At 41.4% G+C, this 16798-nt stretch overlaps 1 protein-coding gene across 3 annotated transcripts in view; it reads right to left on the bottom strand.

Annotated features, from left to right (window-relative positions):
- Positions 1-401: 401 nt before the first annotated feature.
- LOC131352502 (membrane-associated guanylate kinase, WW and PDZ domain-containing protein 2) overlaps positions 402-16798 on the bottom strand; it is a 59009-nt gene continuing 42612 nt past the window's right edge. Inside the window, exons 13-18 of one of the 3 annotated variants that reach the window (XM_058388643.1) lie at positions 8887-9087; positions 8398-8465; positions 8161-8307; positions 6872-7010; positions 6195-6298; positions 3548-3744 (exon numbers count right to left, since the gene is read on the bottom strand). In XM_058388643.1, coding sequence (XP_058244626.1) covers positions 3679-3744; positions 6195-6298; positions 6872-7010; positions 8161-8307; positions 8398-8465; positions 8887-9087 — 725 coding nt within the window. In that variant the 3' untranslated portion in view covers positions 3548-3678. Of the gene's footprint in view, positions 3745-6194; positions 6299-6871; positions 7011-8160; positions 8308-8397; positions 8466-8886; positions 9088-16798 lie in introns of all 3 variants that reach the window. The other 2 variants (XM_058388644.1, XM_058388642.1) reach the window with 2 other exon arrangements.

The raw sequence follows: 16798 nt of genomic DNA, 5'->3' as shown, positions 1-16798 counted from the left end.
CATCTGGCCACATGTAACAAGAAAGACAGCAGAAATGAAATATTATAACACCATAGACGTGAGTAATCATATATTTAGCTGAATATTCAGCTAAATCTTTGAGCTAACAAAATCATTCCATTTCATCATCTCAAAGAAGAGACCATTCTTGTATAGCAGATACATGAATCTTTATTACTGTAATATCATTTAATACAATTTGCAATTTGGTTACAACTGTATATAACCTAATCATAAAAGAAATATAATATATCTATTATATTCATGTTAATAATAAACTGTACACCTGTTAGATATTCATATTTATATATATATATATATACATATATATATATATATATATATATATATATATATATATTTATATATATATATATTTATTTACAATAAATACATGGCCATAGATAGATTTATATACCTGCACATATATCTATATATATATATCGCAAAAAGAGGAAAGGATCTCAAATGTAAAGCTGCATCTGGCACTGGCTCATTTCCTTTTTCTTACGTTTATGAATGCTCTTACTTTACAGCACATACTGCACACACTGAGACTGAAACTTAGCCCAGACCTGCTGGGGAAACGTAGAAACTAGATGGCTATATGGATGCTTTAAAATGGTGACATCATACTGGTTACTAGTATACATTTGGCATCTGACACTCTAGTTATTATAAGTACAAAATTATCATTATTATCATTATTTTTTGTTTTCTAAACCTACTCCCATCTCATACCTCTGGAGAAAAAAAAAAAAACCCAAAAACATTTTATACGTCCATCTGAGAATTTCTCCTGAGGCATAGGAAAGAACACTAAGTAGTTAATAATTCGTCTACACTGGTTTATGGCTGAATAGCAGCATAATACATTGATGTATTGATGTCCATTGCCCTTATTTGAACATTTAGACAGAACAAGTTAAGGACACTGACCGCACGAAAGTCCAAAAGATAAAACATCACCAACCGCTTCCTATAGGCTTTACACAGTTTTCAAACAAAGGCTTGTGATTCCAGCTTCAAAGATTTACTGCAGTCTTTGGTTAAAAAAAAAGGTATAATCGATAAAAGTAGTCCATATCCATGAGGTGCATATCCGTCCAGTGCGGAACGTCAAAGGGAGGAGGAAGGAGATGGGGGAGTGATGTCTTGAATGTGTCGTGTTGGAACACAGAGGGCACTTTTCAGCTACTGTTTCATGATCTCTGAGTTTGGGAGTGAAATGCGTAGTGACACTCTGTGGCTGCTGGCTATCTCTGTTCCTCCTTAAATCCTCCATTTCGCTGCTGCATAGTGTAATTTCGCTACTTAACAATGGACATTGTAGGACAACGTGACTTTCACAGGCAACATAGAATATCAGTCATGTGGTTATTGCCATAGGCAATGGCTTATCATTCATCAGGCGTTCATATTCTAGGCTCCGAGGTCAGAGAAGTTAGAAGGACGATGGTGAGATGACAGAGAGATGTTTAACTGAGCCACAAAATGATCTAAGGTTCACTTAGAAAGCATAAAGCCTGTAGGGCTCAATCCCTTTTGTAGTATATGAGTGTGTGGTAAATACACAATCTGTCATTTGGGAAAGGATTCCCAAGAAAAAGGCGATACAATAAGTTAATGTCTTTTATACCACTGCATTGTTTAATTCTCAAAATCTGATTGGACAAAATATAGTTTTTCAATACAAGCAGCTCTGAAACAGGTGTGTGTTAATGCATTCATTGTAATATGTTAACGTTTCTATATTTTTTATTTTACTTATTTATTTAGCAATAGCTCATTTACAGAGACTTGAATGATGATAATTTAAGTCAAGGAATAAACATAAGGAGTCTTCAAATGCCTGGGCTTTTTAAGTCAGCTTTCTGCTGCAGGAGAGTCTTTGAGATTTGTGGTTTCTCTGTAAATCTTTTGTCTTATTAACAAGGAACAAAAGAAAGGCTGATGAGGGAGGAACTGTTTACAGCTGCCAAGTCAAGAGGAAAATTCAATTGTCTTACAGATGTTTCGTTTCATGTTGCTATAAATGAGACGACGCGTTCATTAATAAATTTAAATTTGTGATAATTGGGACTGCTGTGGTATAAAAGGGAATAAAACACTTCATGGCATGTTGTTATAGGAAAGCAATCAGCTTCTGGGTGTTATGAGTAACGCCCTGTCCCGTGGTTTTGAATTACTTTCCTACAACCCAAAAAAAAAAAGGGAAATGTTTAATATACATAACGCATAACATTCATCTTTATTTGCATATCAAAAAATCTTGGCTTGTGGAATTGTAATGCTTCATGTCTTCCCCACCTTTCTGAGACAAAACTAGATCCTCATTCAACCGGTCTTCCCTTCCGTAATAGCAAGCTTCGGAAAAAAATAAAGCAAGACGATTAAAGAGCAGAGAGAAAAAGATTGACCCAGAGCTAAGAGGAAGAGTAATACACAACAAGCAGAATCTAAAAACAGGCACAACGTATGACAAAAACACGAGGACAGAAAACGTCCCTCAAGCATTCAACTGAGGAAGGAAAGCAGGAGACGGAAAGATGAAGTGGCAGGAGAGGATAGTTCATCCTTACAAACACTTTATATTCCTTATATAGTATAAGGACCACAGTATGGCTGTAGTCTCCCTCCCTGAACATTTCTCATTCTAATCTGTAAAAGGTGATATGGCCCAACAGCTAGTTTTCAATTATTGTGGTATTATATGTCAGGTGATGGAATTCTCTCTCACCGCTTGCTTCTTTAAGCTTCCTGTTAGTCGGTTTCTATCCATTTCTCTACAGAGTGTGAGAAGACTGGATTTGGGCCAGGGACTACGGTGCTCGTGGCTCCTGAACTTCTATATGTAGAGAACTTGGCATCTGGCATCTGATCCGTTAGCAATCAAAGCACTCACTTCTGATTCTGGCTCTGTGTGTTGCAGTTGACGGGACATGAGAAAGGAGAATGGAGACTGACTGGATTCATGGGCAGAGAGGTGGTTAGACTGAATCTTTTCTTGCCCTGGCAAAGACATACCAACATAGGGTAGAGTCTTGACATCCTGCTGCCATGTTCTCTCTCTCCCCCAATCATTTGGCAGCATTTGCTCTGTCTTAATTTTTGACTCAACTTTCGGCTCCTGCTCATTCCTCCTCGCTCTATAGTTTTCACCTCCCAGATTTCCCCTTTCATCCTTGTGCAAAAACACACTGGTTTGCAGTTCTCCTTCCTTGGTGTCCGATTTCTTTTTTAACTTCTCGTTCCATTTCTTAATTAACTCTGTAAACCTCTGCTCATGAATACTCATGTGCATTTCTTCTCTCTCCTGCTCTCTGTCTCGCTGCTCTTCCTCTCCCTGAGTCTCTTCCTCTATCTCATTTGTTGGCTGTCCCCTTCTCTCCTCACTTTTACTCCTCCTACCTGTTGCCCCTTTTGTCTCTCTCTGCTTAGGTCTTCCTCTCGTTGCTGGTTCACTGATATCCTCTTCATCGCTGTGTCCTCTGTGGAAAGTTCTGGGTAAACTGTGGTAGCTTTGTCTCCTCCTCCTGTCCTTTGACCCGTGACCTGTGACCTGTGTTCGTTTGGGGCTCTCCTCCCGGCCCTGGTGCTCTGTCCTTCCTCTCTGGCCGAGGGTCCTGCCTGTTCTTGGAGGGCTGGACGTGGAATTCAGACGGCGGTGATGGTGATTCACTGCAGCCAGATGCGGCTGCAGGGCTGAGGGCAGGGAGGAGACGGCTGCTCCTTGATCATGGCCTAGAGAGAGAGGGGGAGAGATTACAAGAACCAATTAAGAACTGCCAAAGCACTGCCACAGAGTTTAATACTTCAAACACACACACATATACATACAGAATATATATATATATATATATATATACACTATATTGCCAAAAGTATTCGCTCACCCATCCAAATAATCAGAATCAGGTGTTCCAATCACTTCCATGGCCACAGGTGTATAAAATCAAGCACCTAGGCATGCAGACTGTTTTTACAAACATTTGTGAAAGAATGGGTCGCTCTCAGGAGCTCAGTGAATTCCAGCGTGGAACTGTGATAGGATGCCACCTGTGCAACAAATCCAGTCGTGAAATTTCCTCGCTCCTAAATATTCCACAGTCAACTGTCAGCTGTATTATAAGAACGTGGAAGTGTTTGGGAACGACAGCAACTCAGCCACGAAGTGGTAGGCCACGTAAACTGACGGAGCGGGGTCAGCGGATGCTGAGGCGCATAGTGCGAAGAGGTCGCCAACTTTCTGCAGAGTCAATCGCTACAGACCTCCAAACTTCATGTGGCCTTCAGATTAGCTCAAGAACAGTGCGCAGAGAGCTTCATGGAATGGGTTTCCATGGCCGAGCAGCTGCATCCAAGCCATACATCACCAAGTGCAATGCAAGGCGTCGGATGCAGTGGTGTAAAGCACGCCGCCACTGGACTCTAGAGCAGTGGAGACGCGTTCTCTGGAGTGATGAATCGCGCTTCTCTGGCAATCTGATGGACGAGTCTGGGTTTGGCGGTTGCCAGGAGAACGGTACTTGTCTGACTGCATTGTGCCAAGTGTAAAGTTTGGTGGAGGGGGGATTATGGTGTGGGGTTGTTTTTCAAGAGCTGGGCTTGGCCCCTTAGTTCCAGTGAAAGGAACTCTGAATGCTTCAGCATACCAAGACATTTTGGACAATTCCATGCTCCCAACTTTGTGGGAACAGTTTGGAGCTGGCCCCTTCCTCTTCCAACATGACTGTGCACCAGTGACCAAAGCAAGGTCCATAAAGACATGGATGACAGAGTCTGGTGTGGATGAACTTGACTGGCCTGCACAGAGTCCTGACCTCAACCCGATAGAACACCTTTGGGATGAATTAGAGCGGAGACTGAGAGCCAGGCCTTCTCGTCCAACATCAGTGTGTGACCTCACAAATGCGCTTCTGGAAGAATGGTCAAAAATTCCCATAAACACACTCCTAAACCTTGTGGACAGCCTTCCCAGAAGAGTTGAAGCTGTTATAGCTGCAAAGGGTGGACCGACGTCATATTGAACCCTATGGATTAGGAATGGGATGTCACTTAAGTTCATATGCGAGTCAAGGCAGGTGAGCGAATACTTTTGGCAATATAGTGTATACACACACACACACACACACACACATGCACATATAGGTATATATCCTTTTATGCTTTATTACCTAATGTGTGCACAAGCTTAATCTCTGATTAGTTTGTCTGTACATACCCTCATGTACATAATATCTATTAGGTCTGAGCTTTATTTTATCCAAGGTTTATGTTGTGTTTCCTTGTATTGACCTTTACCTGTTTTCCTTGTTTTGTTATTTTTATTATTAGAAATTGTTCGTGTTTAAATCAAATGGTTCTCTGAAACCCACTTGGAATTATTGGGTTTTACCTATTAAGCGTCTATCCTGCCTTCCCTCACATTTCCTCACACAGTAATTGTCATTCTTTACTGATATTGTTGATCAGCTATAAGCCATATGGAAACTGATATAGGCAACATCATATGAGTTTGTAATAAGGGTTGTAATAAATTTTTGTATTAATAAACACGAGGTTTTCCCAGGATGCCACATACGTTTTTAGAGTATACACCAATCAGGCATAACATTATGACCACATGCCTAATATTGTGTTGGTCCCCCTTTTGCTGCCAAAACCTGGAGATGATCCAGTCGTCTAGCCATCACAATATTGGCCCTTGTTAAACTCGCTCAAATCCTTACACTTGCCCATTTTTCCTGCTTCTAACACATCGACTTTGAGGACAAATTGTTCACCTGCTGCCTAATATATCCCACCCACTAACAGGTGCCATGACGAGGAGATCATCAGTCTTATTTACTTCACCTCTCACTGCTCATAATGTTATGCCTGATCGGTGTATGACCCACCCAATTTGTCAATATGGCATGTGGGGTTAAACTAAACAGTAAAGTTATTAAAAAGCAATTCTTGGGTTGAATGGCTATAAAATACTGGTAAAATGGTACTGGAATAAGTTTTTATACAAGCTGCCCTACTTAACTCTCTTAGATATTTTTATTTACATGTCTACCATTAGACAAGGCAGGTTTCCAGACTAGAGACACTCAATGGACGACTCCCAAACTCCAGATTAAAGAGATACAGTACATTGCGCAATAGAGAAAGAGAGGTAGAGAAAACAGGAAAATGGGAGAACTAACAGGAACGACTACCAACCGCGTGTTCTCGGTCCGCCCGATCACATAGAAGCAAGGCTCGCCCAGCTTGGAGTTGGTCATACAGAGAGAAAGACTGGAAAGCTCCACTGAGGGACAGACAGACACAGGGAAAGGGAGAGAAGGGAAGAATGTAGAGAAGTAGAAAAGTGCGACCGTTTCACGGCGGTTAAGAGGGAAGGAGTTTTCAAAAGATTAAATAAAAAAAGGGTAACAAATGAAAAAGAGACAGAAGATCCAAGGGACAAGAAATAGGAAATGTAGGAGGCAGGAGATAAAATTGCTCAAGAATGGAAAGGAAGGACGGGAAGAAGAATCAAGAAAGTCAAGAAATGTGAAAAAATAAATGGAAAGAAAGTGAATAAAAGGAAATCAAGAATACATGGTAGAAAAAAGCACAGAAAATGTTATTGTTAGTAATCTGTTAAAGAAAGAAAGAAAAAGAACAGCCGATACACCCAGAATTGTCAGCCTTATATCATTACAGCTAAACTGCATTGGCATTTATGTCCAGCTCTGCCTGCCTGTATCATCCTCTCACATTCATCACATGCTCAGCTCAAAACACCCTTTAAAACATGCACTGGATTGCCTATGATGAATGAAATGTTTAAAGAGACTGGTTGCTCATATCTGAAGTAAGCACCCGGCATGAAACTTACCGTAGTCGGGAACGTATCCGTTGCCTTTTTTCAGGACAAGATGGATCTTATGGCCTGCAGTCCTGATCTGCTCCACAGCCTGACTGTGGCTCATACCTGCTGTGCTTTTCCCATTGATTTCCACTAACTGGTCACTAACCTGCAACAGTAAACAATATTGCACAATAGGCTTAAAGTGTGACCTGTGCACCAAATCTCCAGTAACATCAACAGAGCTACATTTTATATACAGCTCACACAAAATTAAAATGAACGTTCGGTTGCCAATACACATTTATTAAACATCAGTGTTTGATTATTTGGAGCTGTCTTGAGAATTTGATTGATTGGATGTGTCCTACAATTCCACAGTGAATGTCAGACCCAAAACTAAGCCATGAAGTTCAAGAGACTCTCCCTACAGCACTGCAATCGAGCTGTCAAGGATGGGCAAGAGTTTTAAACCCTTTTTAAAGCTTTGAACGTTCCCTAGAGCACAGAAAGCTCCATGCTTATAAAATGGAATAACTTTGGAACAAAAAGAAACGGCTAGAAAAGCCTTTCTCAGGATCACAGAAATGCATTAATCAGGCCTTTAGGGAAGAGTGGCTAAATAGAACCCACTCCTGAGTAAAAGGCATATGGCAGGCACTTACAGGACTCTGAAAGCATAAGGGAAGGAGTCTCTCTGGTCTAGGAAGACTAAAATTAATCTCTTTGAGCTGGAATCCATGCGTTACATCTGGCAGAAACCTGATGCAGCTCATCAACTGGCTAATACCATCCCTAGAGTGAAGCATGGTGGTGGCAGCAGTACACTATAGGAGTGCTTCTCAGTGACAGTGATGGAGAGACTGGTCACAATTCAAGAAAGGATAAATGCAGCTATCTACAGAGCAGAAATCCTGCTCCAGAGTGGACACAACCTGGGTTGAAAGAATGAAAAAGACTCAAATCATACAGTCTTCAGGACAAGTGTACGTGAATGTGTGTGAGTGACCGCTAGGATGAATGGGAAATGCCCAATCCATGTCTGCAAACCTATTGCAAATATTGCAAGAGATGCTTCTACAAAGTACAAAATAAAAGCTCTAAATATTTTTTTGGTAATTTTTGGTAAATTGCATATTGCATGTGGATTAATGGACAAAAATATACATTCAATCAGTTATAAATTTTATATAATACAAAATACTATCATACAATAAAGTGTGCAAAATGTAAAGGTATCTGAATACATTTATAAAGCAAATACATGCAAATTTCCTAATTATTTGTAAAATTCTGTATTCATTCACTGTACCACTAACCTGCATCTTTCGGCTACTTGAGGCCGGTCCTCCTTCCATCAGGCCCAGAACATAAAGATCCATGTTATATTCGCTACCTCCTCTAAGACTGAACCCAAACCCAGTTGGACCTCTCTCTAGCTCCACACTGTAGTACCGTGATGAGTCCTGGGATAGGGAGAGAGAACAGATATATAAGGTTGCTTTCACATAGTCGTACATTTCCATACTAACAAGCCAAGTTGTATGTTGTCTAACCTTAGGTTTGGACCTGTGAGGCTTTCTGCTTCTGGGATGGGGATCGCTGTCTGAGTGCTCAGTGGAATCTGAGTGTAGATATGAAGGAGAGTGTGAGAGGAGTGGAACAGACAGCCAATCAGAGACGAGGAATGTGAAGTGAAGGTGTAATGGGACACGGGCACAGCAGTTAAGGTGACACTTTTTATTCTGTCCTAGTACTCTTATGTACATCCATATTAGAGCAATCTGTGCAAGAATTGCCACCCTTCTCCTACTCATGCTCAGAAATAAATATTTAGACTTTTGGCTGTGCAGTTGTTTGTTTGCCAGCTGTGTTGCACTGGTTAAAGTGTAGCATTGGTGTCTAAAACCAAAAAAAGTACATACACACTATAGTTTTGGAATAAATACTCAAACATGAGAAATAGAGTTTAATCCATTTTAAAGCATAAATAGAAGAGATCATTATACAATGCAAAGCTATTTAAGGAAACATATGCAACTCACGAGCGCTGGCGCGAGGGACAACGGTCAGCCGCAACGTGTTGCCCGCTCTGCGCAGTATCTGTGCCAGCTCTCTGTGGGGCAGATTGACCACACTGCGTCCCTCTACCGACTCCAGCCGATCGCCGGGCCGAATCAGGCCGCTTCGTGCTGCAGGACTGCCACGGCGTACTGTCACAAACCGGTGAGGCAGCAGAGAAGCCGCTGGAGGGAAGAGTGAATTTTTCATGTTATTTGGATCAATATCACAACCCTCATGTCCTCACTGGAATAGCTTAGTTCAGGTGTCTATGCTGCAGACAAAAACACAACTCTTTTTTAAGTTAAAAAATAAAACTGGAATGAAGATGCTCATTATCTCCGAAGAGTATTCATTTACAACTCCACTATCTGGTGTCACCCAGAAGGAGTTCCCTTTTGAATCTGGTTCCTCTGAAGGTTTCTTCCTTATGTGATCTCAGTTAGAATTGTCTTGCCAATGTCACATTTGGCTTGCCCATTAAATAAAATTGTATTCATAAAATATGCTGGAATTGAATGAGAGTGGGATAGAATGGCAGAAGATGCTACAGGCTACCGAGTCCAGAACAATATAAAAGTGCTGAACAATCCATATTAGAGATGGGATCAATGGGATACAGGGGAAATAGGTGGAAAGCATTTAAAGGGGATGCAGAGCCAGAATGTGAGGGCAATTATTCATCAGCTGGGCCAAAAATGCTCTCGCTTAATTTACAGTATCTCTCATAGATGGCCTGAGTAAGACTCTGCAGCAATAGCAAATTCAGCTATTCTGGAAGAAGACTAAAGGTACCCATTAGAAGACAAAGAAAGAGACATTCACATTGTATGTACTAAAAGCTAAGATATCTATATGAGGAGAAATAAGAATTCTGACAGTTTTGTCTTGCATGACCTAGACAATCTCCTGGCCTGAATCCTGTTGAATATCGATGGAGGCTCTGGACCTGGCTCAATGTATCAGTTATGGGTTGAAGACAATATGGAGCAGTATTTGGCTAACTCCAAATTCTTTGACCTAAACATGTTGCTCTTTGTCTAGAGTTTAGTTTATTCATTTCATTTTAACTACTGTCTATTGTAGTATTTTCTTACAGATTTTTTTGCATTCCAAAGCAGCTATAACAACACAACAAATAGTTCAATACTGTTTTAAATCATCTAAAATAATAAAAAAGTGTGAACTGTCTTGATAACTGTGACACAATCAATATAATATATACCTTACCCAGCTGTAACGACAGCAAACTGTCTAGATTTCCAAACTCTGAATATTCAAACGTATGCAAAGATCTCAGTGACCACGGTATGGTTAGGCAGGCTGGTTTAAGTATTTCAGAAACTACTGAGCTTTTCGTGTTTATGGCTGGACAGCTTCAAGGTGACCGGAAGGCTATGGTAACTCAAATAACCACTCTTTACATCAGTCCTGAGGCTGCACTGGACACATGCTCTCCAAAAGTGGGCAGAGGAACTCCCTTTTCTCATTTTTCTTTCATCACTGTTTCTCATTTTCTCTCACATTATCTCTCCTTCATTTCCTCTCACCTGTCTGTTCTTATTTTAGCCTCGCCCGCTATTCTCTCTCCACTGAATCTCTGTCACATCTCTTTCACCTTGCTCTGTTTTTCTTCGCTCCCTTGCTTTCTCACCCTCAGTATGCAGAGTGTCTCCGGGAGGATGGGACCGAAACGTTACATAAGCCGCTGAAGACGGTAAACAGCGTGCGCATCCTCGACGCTCATCTGTCCATAAAGCCGTGCTGACATTTAAACTCGCATGCTGTCCTCTGCTCTGTCTGAAATTATAGACTCATCTCCCCTCCTCCCACAGCTTCACTTCAGCTGCCTAGGATGAAATACATTGTTTGGCTAATAGCATTTGTGCATAAACATTCAGGAACTGACAAAAATACAAATTAAATTGGAAGGATATTCAAAATAATATAATCTCTAACATTCCCTGCCTTCACAGCTTTAATCTGATGCTTGCCTGGAGAGTTACTGAACAAAGAAAGTGTTTTCTCAGTTGGGTTTAGAGATTTATTAATAGCAGGCTAAGAAAAGTGTGTGATTCTGACACACAATGTTTTCCTCATGTTAGCATCATGTTGGTGTTGGCTAATCTATCACATACACCCATCAGGCATAACATTATGACCACTTACAGGTGACGTGCATAACACTGATTATCTCTATCATGGCACCTGTTAGTGGGTGGGATATATTAGGCAGCAAGTGAACATTTTGTCCTCAAAGTTGATGTGTTAGAAGCAGGAAAAATGGACAAGTGTAAGGATTTAAGCAAGTGTGACAAGAGCCAAATTGTGATGGCTAGACCACTGGATCGGAGCATCTCCAAAACAGCAGCTCTTGTGGGGTGTTCCCGGTCTGCAGTGGTCAGTATCTACCAAAAGTGGTGCAAGGAAGGAACAGTGGTGAACCGGCTACAGGGTCATGGGCGGCCGAGGCTCATTGATGCACGTGGGGAGTGAAGGCTGGCCCGTGTGATCCGATCCAACAGACGAGCTACTGTTGCTCAAATTGCTGAAGAAGTTAATGCTGGTTCTGACAGAAGGGTGTCAGAATACACAGTGCATGACGGGTCAGGGCTGTTTTGGCAGCAAAAGAGGGACCAACACAATATTAGGCAGCTCATAATGTTATTTCTGATCGGTGTATAAGCAATAGTGGAGTCAGTTTTCTTTTAGGATGAACTGCTGCTGCATATTCCTATATAAATGTTATTTAAAGTTCGTTACGTACAAATATTCCATAATGCACCACAAAAACCAAAACCATCAGTGCTCGCTACGATCGTCATTGACCAGAGGATCAGGGTTCAAGCCCCAGCACCACCAAGCTGTCTCCGTTGGGCCCTTGAGCAAGGCCCCCAACCCACCCTGCTCCTGGGTCACTGTATCATGGCTGACCCTACGCTCTGACCCCAACCCTCCAAGGATGGGATATGTGAAGGAAGAATTTCAGTACTGTATGTGACAAAAAAAGACAACTTAAAAAACTTCATCTACAAATGTACATAGCTTGCTATCGCTGTTATAGAACTCGTATGATTACTTAAGATTTCTGACATTCAATATTCGGTTTGTTTGAGTCTAATGACCTTTAAGTGTTTAATGAACTTCCACTAGCTAGCCTAGAATTCTGCTTGAAGTAGCATGGCAGAAACGTCTGTGATTATGCTAACAAATATATATGACATATGTTTGACAGAAGAGGAAATTAGACTGTTGGCAGAAATCGAGTCATCAGTGTCCCAATGTGTAGTGGGAGCTAGGGAGCTGATTGAGATGCACACCATATCTTCTTTTATAATTTATATGGGACATTACTCTGAAAGTACCCTTTCACAGGTGTTCCATTTGGGACTTTTCCTTATAATACATATAATAATCTCCTCTCTCTCTCTCTCTCTCTCTCTCTCACACACACACACACACACACACTTACTTGGCTGTGACACACTGGGGTGTGAAAAGTGCAAAGTAAGCTGTAGAATTAAGCTGAGCCATGAGAAAATCACAAGACCCTAATACCCACATGTATACACACACACACACACACAAAGCTGCCGGCATTAGAGCCAGTTTAATGGTGAAACACACAAGTGAGCAGAAGAACAAGACCACACACCAAAACAGCATGAGCAGAGAGGAGAGAGAAGGAAAGTGGGAGAGGCAGGTGTGTGTGTGTGTGTGTCCACTGATGCAAAAATGGCTTTTTTACTGCAGTGGCTTTAACTAGCACTAGTGTTATCCAACGAGTGGCAGTGAGACTAAAGCACTAGAGCAGCTGGGCATGATTTCCCGGAGGAGGTTTTGTAATATAATATTATAATATTGTTTCTAAAAGATTTGCCTGGCTAATTCATCTGAGATATGTAATTCGCCTGACTGACACATCACAGCCTAGAGGTACATGTACAACATGACATGACAGGCAACAATAACAAGGTTCCTGAGTCGTTCCTATTAGCTGGTTTACCACAACTGTTACTGAGAACATCCTGAAATCAATCTGCTCCAGAATTCTCCTCGGGTAAAGTAATCCAGCTCGAATATGGCTTAAGTCAAATACTGCAATATTTTATGCATCGTTTCTAATGAGTATTTCAAACATATTTTACCCCAGTGCTGAAAAACTACTGTAAATTACTAATACTATACCTATATAATACAAGGAATAACACCTGGGGGGAAACAGGATGCATTCAACCCCCTGAGGTTACAGCAAATCCTCCCAAAGGTGTTACACCACAGCAACAATTTTTTAAATGATTAATTATAGATATATTTATAATCATTATAGATATATTTAATGCTCTGGAACATTCTTAAAGCAAGAGATTTCACTATTTGCAGCTTGAAACTGGAGACTCCTTCCATAAATGTCAACACTCTTCAACGTAAAACTTCATCGTAATTATGTTTATAGTTTATAGTTTTTTTTATTTATATCTGGCAGACACTCTTATCCAGAACATCTCATTTTATACAAGTGAGCAATTGTGGATTAAGGGCCTTGCTCAGGGGCCCAGCAGTGGATCTGGGATTCGAACTGACAACCTTCCAACACCTTAACCAATAAGCTACCACATCCTACTACAGGTCCAGACGTATGTAGAAGGTCTACCATAGTCCATCAAGCCCCCTTGGGCCGTTACTATAGAAATGATTACGCATTAGCCTCAGCTCATTGACTCAATATATACATGTGATTCGAATTACAGCTGACACTAGGTGTCAGAGGTGCTGCTGTCTTCTTAACAATCAATCTTTAACGGCACTAATAGTTATGGCAGATATTTCCGATTTCAGATTGTTGTCCTCCTCGAAGCACAGACTCCGATGTGTCCCATTATGTTACAAGCTGCAAGAGAACAAATCTCCCAAAACAGACCCACTGTACTCTGCTCTCTCTCTCTCTCTCTCTCAAGACCTAGCACATATTGACCCATAAACAGAGCTCATGCTTTTTAAAGCTCTTACCAAAAGCACAGACTAAAGCCGTCCTGGACATTAACCGTGAGAATGCCAGGACACTATGTACCTGTCACACCAAGCATCTGCAGTGACTTTAACTTCAAATTGAAATACTATGCACCAAGAAAGCAATATACTACAAAGCATATTTTATAGAATGTACTACACTGTATTTACTAAAGAATTATATACATTATAGAGTGAACAAACATAGCAGTGTGTGTGTGTGTGGTGCTTATTTTGATTAAGCAGTCAGAAGGATGACAAAGTGAAACGCAGTGTGATTTCTGTTGAGATAAATAGGAGGGAATCCCCATGTCAGGCCCTGGGAGACTTCTGTGCGTGTGCGTGTGTGTGTGTGTGTGTGAGATACTTATGGCCATGTAATTCATTCATGCGCATCATTTCATTAAAGCAATCCATGACACAATTCAGTGCATTACAAACACATGCAGCACCATCCCCATACAAATGTTTTTTTTAGCTATTTAGAAAATGACATGCACTGCTAGACACCTCTTACACTCTTCTCATTAAAGCTCTTAATTTAATTCACATTTAAGACAAACAGGCAAAAGCTAAATCAGAAATTCATGAATGCGGCAACTCAGAAGGAGCATGTTGCTCTCGGTAGAGGAATCTACTCAGACGCAGTCTAACAGGAAATTGAGAGAAGAGATAGTTACGTTTGGAATCCTTCGCATTTTTCAGAGCCGACTGCAGCCTCTCCAACATTTCTGAGTGTGTGTGTGTGTGTGTAGCAAATGTGAAAGCGAGATTGAGTGAAAGAATGTGGCATATGCACAAGCAAACAAATAAAAACTATTGAGAAAAACAAATAAAAATAAAAAAAAAGAAAAGAAAAAGAAAAACTCTGTAGGTCTCACGCTGGGAGCCAGGCGGTCAGGGTAGTGCACTCATTTTTAACTTCAGCATCTACGAGCAAGTACGAAAGGAAAGGAGAAGGAGGGAGCGAGGTAGGGAGAAAGAGTGATGGGGAGGAGCGAATGAGGGAGAGAGAGGAAAGAGACCACTGCAGAGCAGGGAAGGGGGGGGGGGTGAAATAGAGACAGAGGAGATGGAGAGAGAGAGAGAGAGAGAGAGAGAGAGAGAGAAGGGTGAAGGAAAGCAGGACAGTGAGAGACAGGATGGTGTGACGTATATGATGCAGGAAGCAGATGAGACTGAGAGGATGAGATGATTGACTCGCCTCTTATATGCAGAGGGGATTATGCTACAACAGAACAAACTGACCTGAAACAAGCATTCAATAAGCATTCAAGCTAACTGGTTACGCTGGAACCTGTCTGGCGCAGTAGATAATAGAGATGCACGCAGGCACAGTAATCCTGCAGGGCTCATGGGCAGAAGATTAGAAGACAGCGAAAGATAGCTGGTCTGAGTGCTAAGTAATAAATACAAGTTTGTTTACTTTTAATAAGAAGACAGACCACACGCCCTTATGGAAAGCTCATCCTTTCAAGGTTGGCACATTTATCAGGTGAAGTTGAAGAGGTTAAAAGTGACCTAGAGCCTATTTGAAATATAATTATTGCTGGAGTATCTCAAGAGGCTTTAGACTCAATCTTGTCAATTATTTTTTCAGACTGTGTTCGTGGAAAGACTGCACAGTATTTTGCCTTCTATAAAATAAACCCCAGGTGATATATGCTCTATTATGTACATCGTGCCAATACCGACTAGAACCTACTGTTGCTCAGCCTCAGGTTTGAGGTTCTGGTCCATGTTGCATTGCAACTTGCTGCAGGTTTATCAGGTGAACATTCATGGTGCACATTTCCTGCTCTCCCAGTGATCTACCGGATTCTGGCCTGGTGACTGGGGAGTGACATATACATGGAACCTATCTGAGACATCTTGTGCTTTGTGACAGCCATTATATGATGGGCAAATTATGGCCATGAAGAGCTCGGCAGCAATACTCACATAAGCTGTGGCATTCAAACAATGCTCAACTGGTCAAGATTGTCCAAGAAAATGATCCCCACAGCATTACGCTACCACCACCAGCCTTAACTGGTACAGTGAGGCTATGATTCATGACCCTATCACAGCAGAAATCAAATTCCTTAGACCTTATGTGTTTCTACACATGCTTGTCCCCAATTTAGTCTCAGATACCAGTTCTTGGCTTTTAGGACTAGAATCTGATGTGCTCTTCTGTTTTATGTAGTCTGTTTCCTATTCCACATATTGCATGTTCTGAGATACCTTTCTGCTCACCACTGTAGTAAAGAGTAGTTATTAAGAGTAGTACATACATAGCCTTCCTTTCCTTTCAGCTCATACCATTCTTCCCATTCTCCTCTGAGGTCGCTTATCAACAAGGCTTTTCTGTCCACAGAACTGCCACTTCCTGGATGTTTTTTGTTTTTTGCACCATTCTGTGTCAAATTTGAGACTGTCATGTTTAAAAATCCTGACAGACCTTTCTGAAATACTCAAAGCTGCTCATATGGCACCATCAACAATGCCACAGTCATAGTCTGTACCACTTATCCGATCTATCACTGGGTCACAGGGAGCCTGTGCCTCTCAGGCATCATCGGGGATCAAGGCAGGAAACACCCTGGACGGAGTGCCAACCCATCGCAGGGCACACACTCATTCACTCACACAATCACACACTACAGGCAATTTAGAGACTCCAATCAGCCTAGTAGCACGTCTTTGGACTGTGGGAGGAAACCCACCAAGCATGGGGAGAATATGCAAACTCCACACACACACACAGTGAACGGGAACGAGACTCGAACCCAGGATGCTGCAAAGCAAAATGACTCTTTTTTATTATCCTAAATGTAAGTAAATCGTCCCTGCAACTTTATTTCGAGACTGAACTTGCTTTGCTGTAATTAAACAGAATGGCCT

The sequence above is a fragment of the Hemibagrus wyckioides genome, linkage group LG05 (genome assembly GCF_019097595.1).
Source record: "Hemibagrus wyckioides isolate EC202008001 linkage group LG05, SWU_Hwy_1.0, whole genome shotgun sequence".
NCBI lineage: Eukaryota > Metazoa > Chordata > Actinopteri > Siluriformes > Bagridae > Hemibagrus > Hemibagrus wyckioides.
This window is presented reverse-complemented; position numbering and strand designations above follow the sequence as displayed.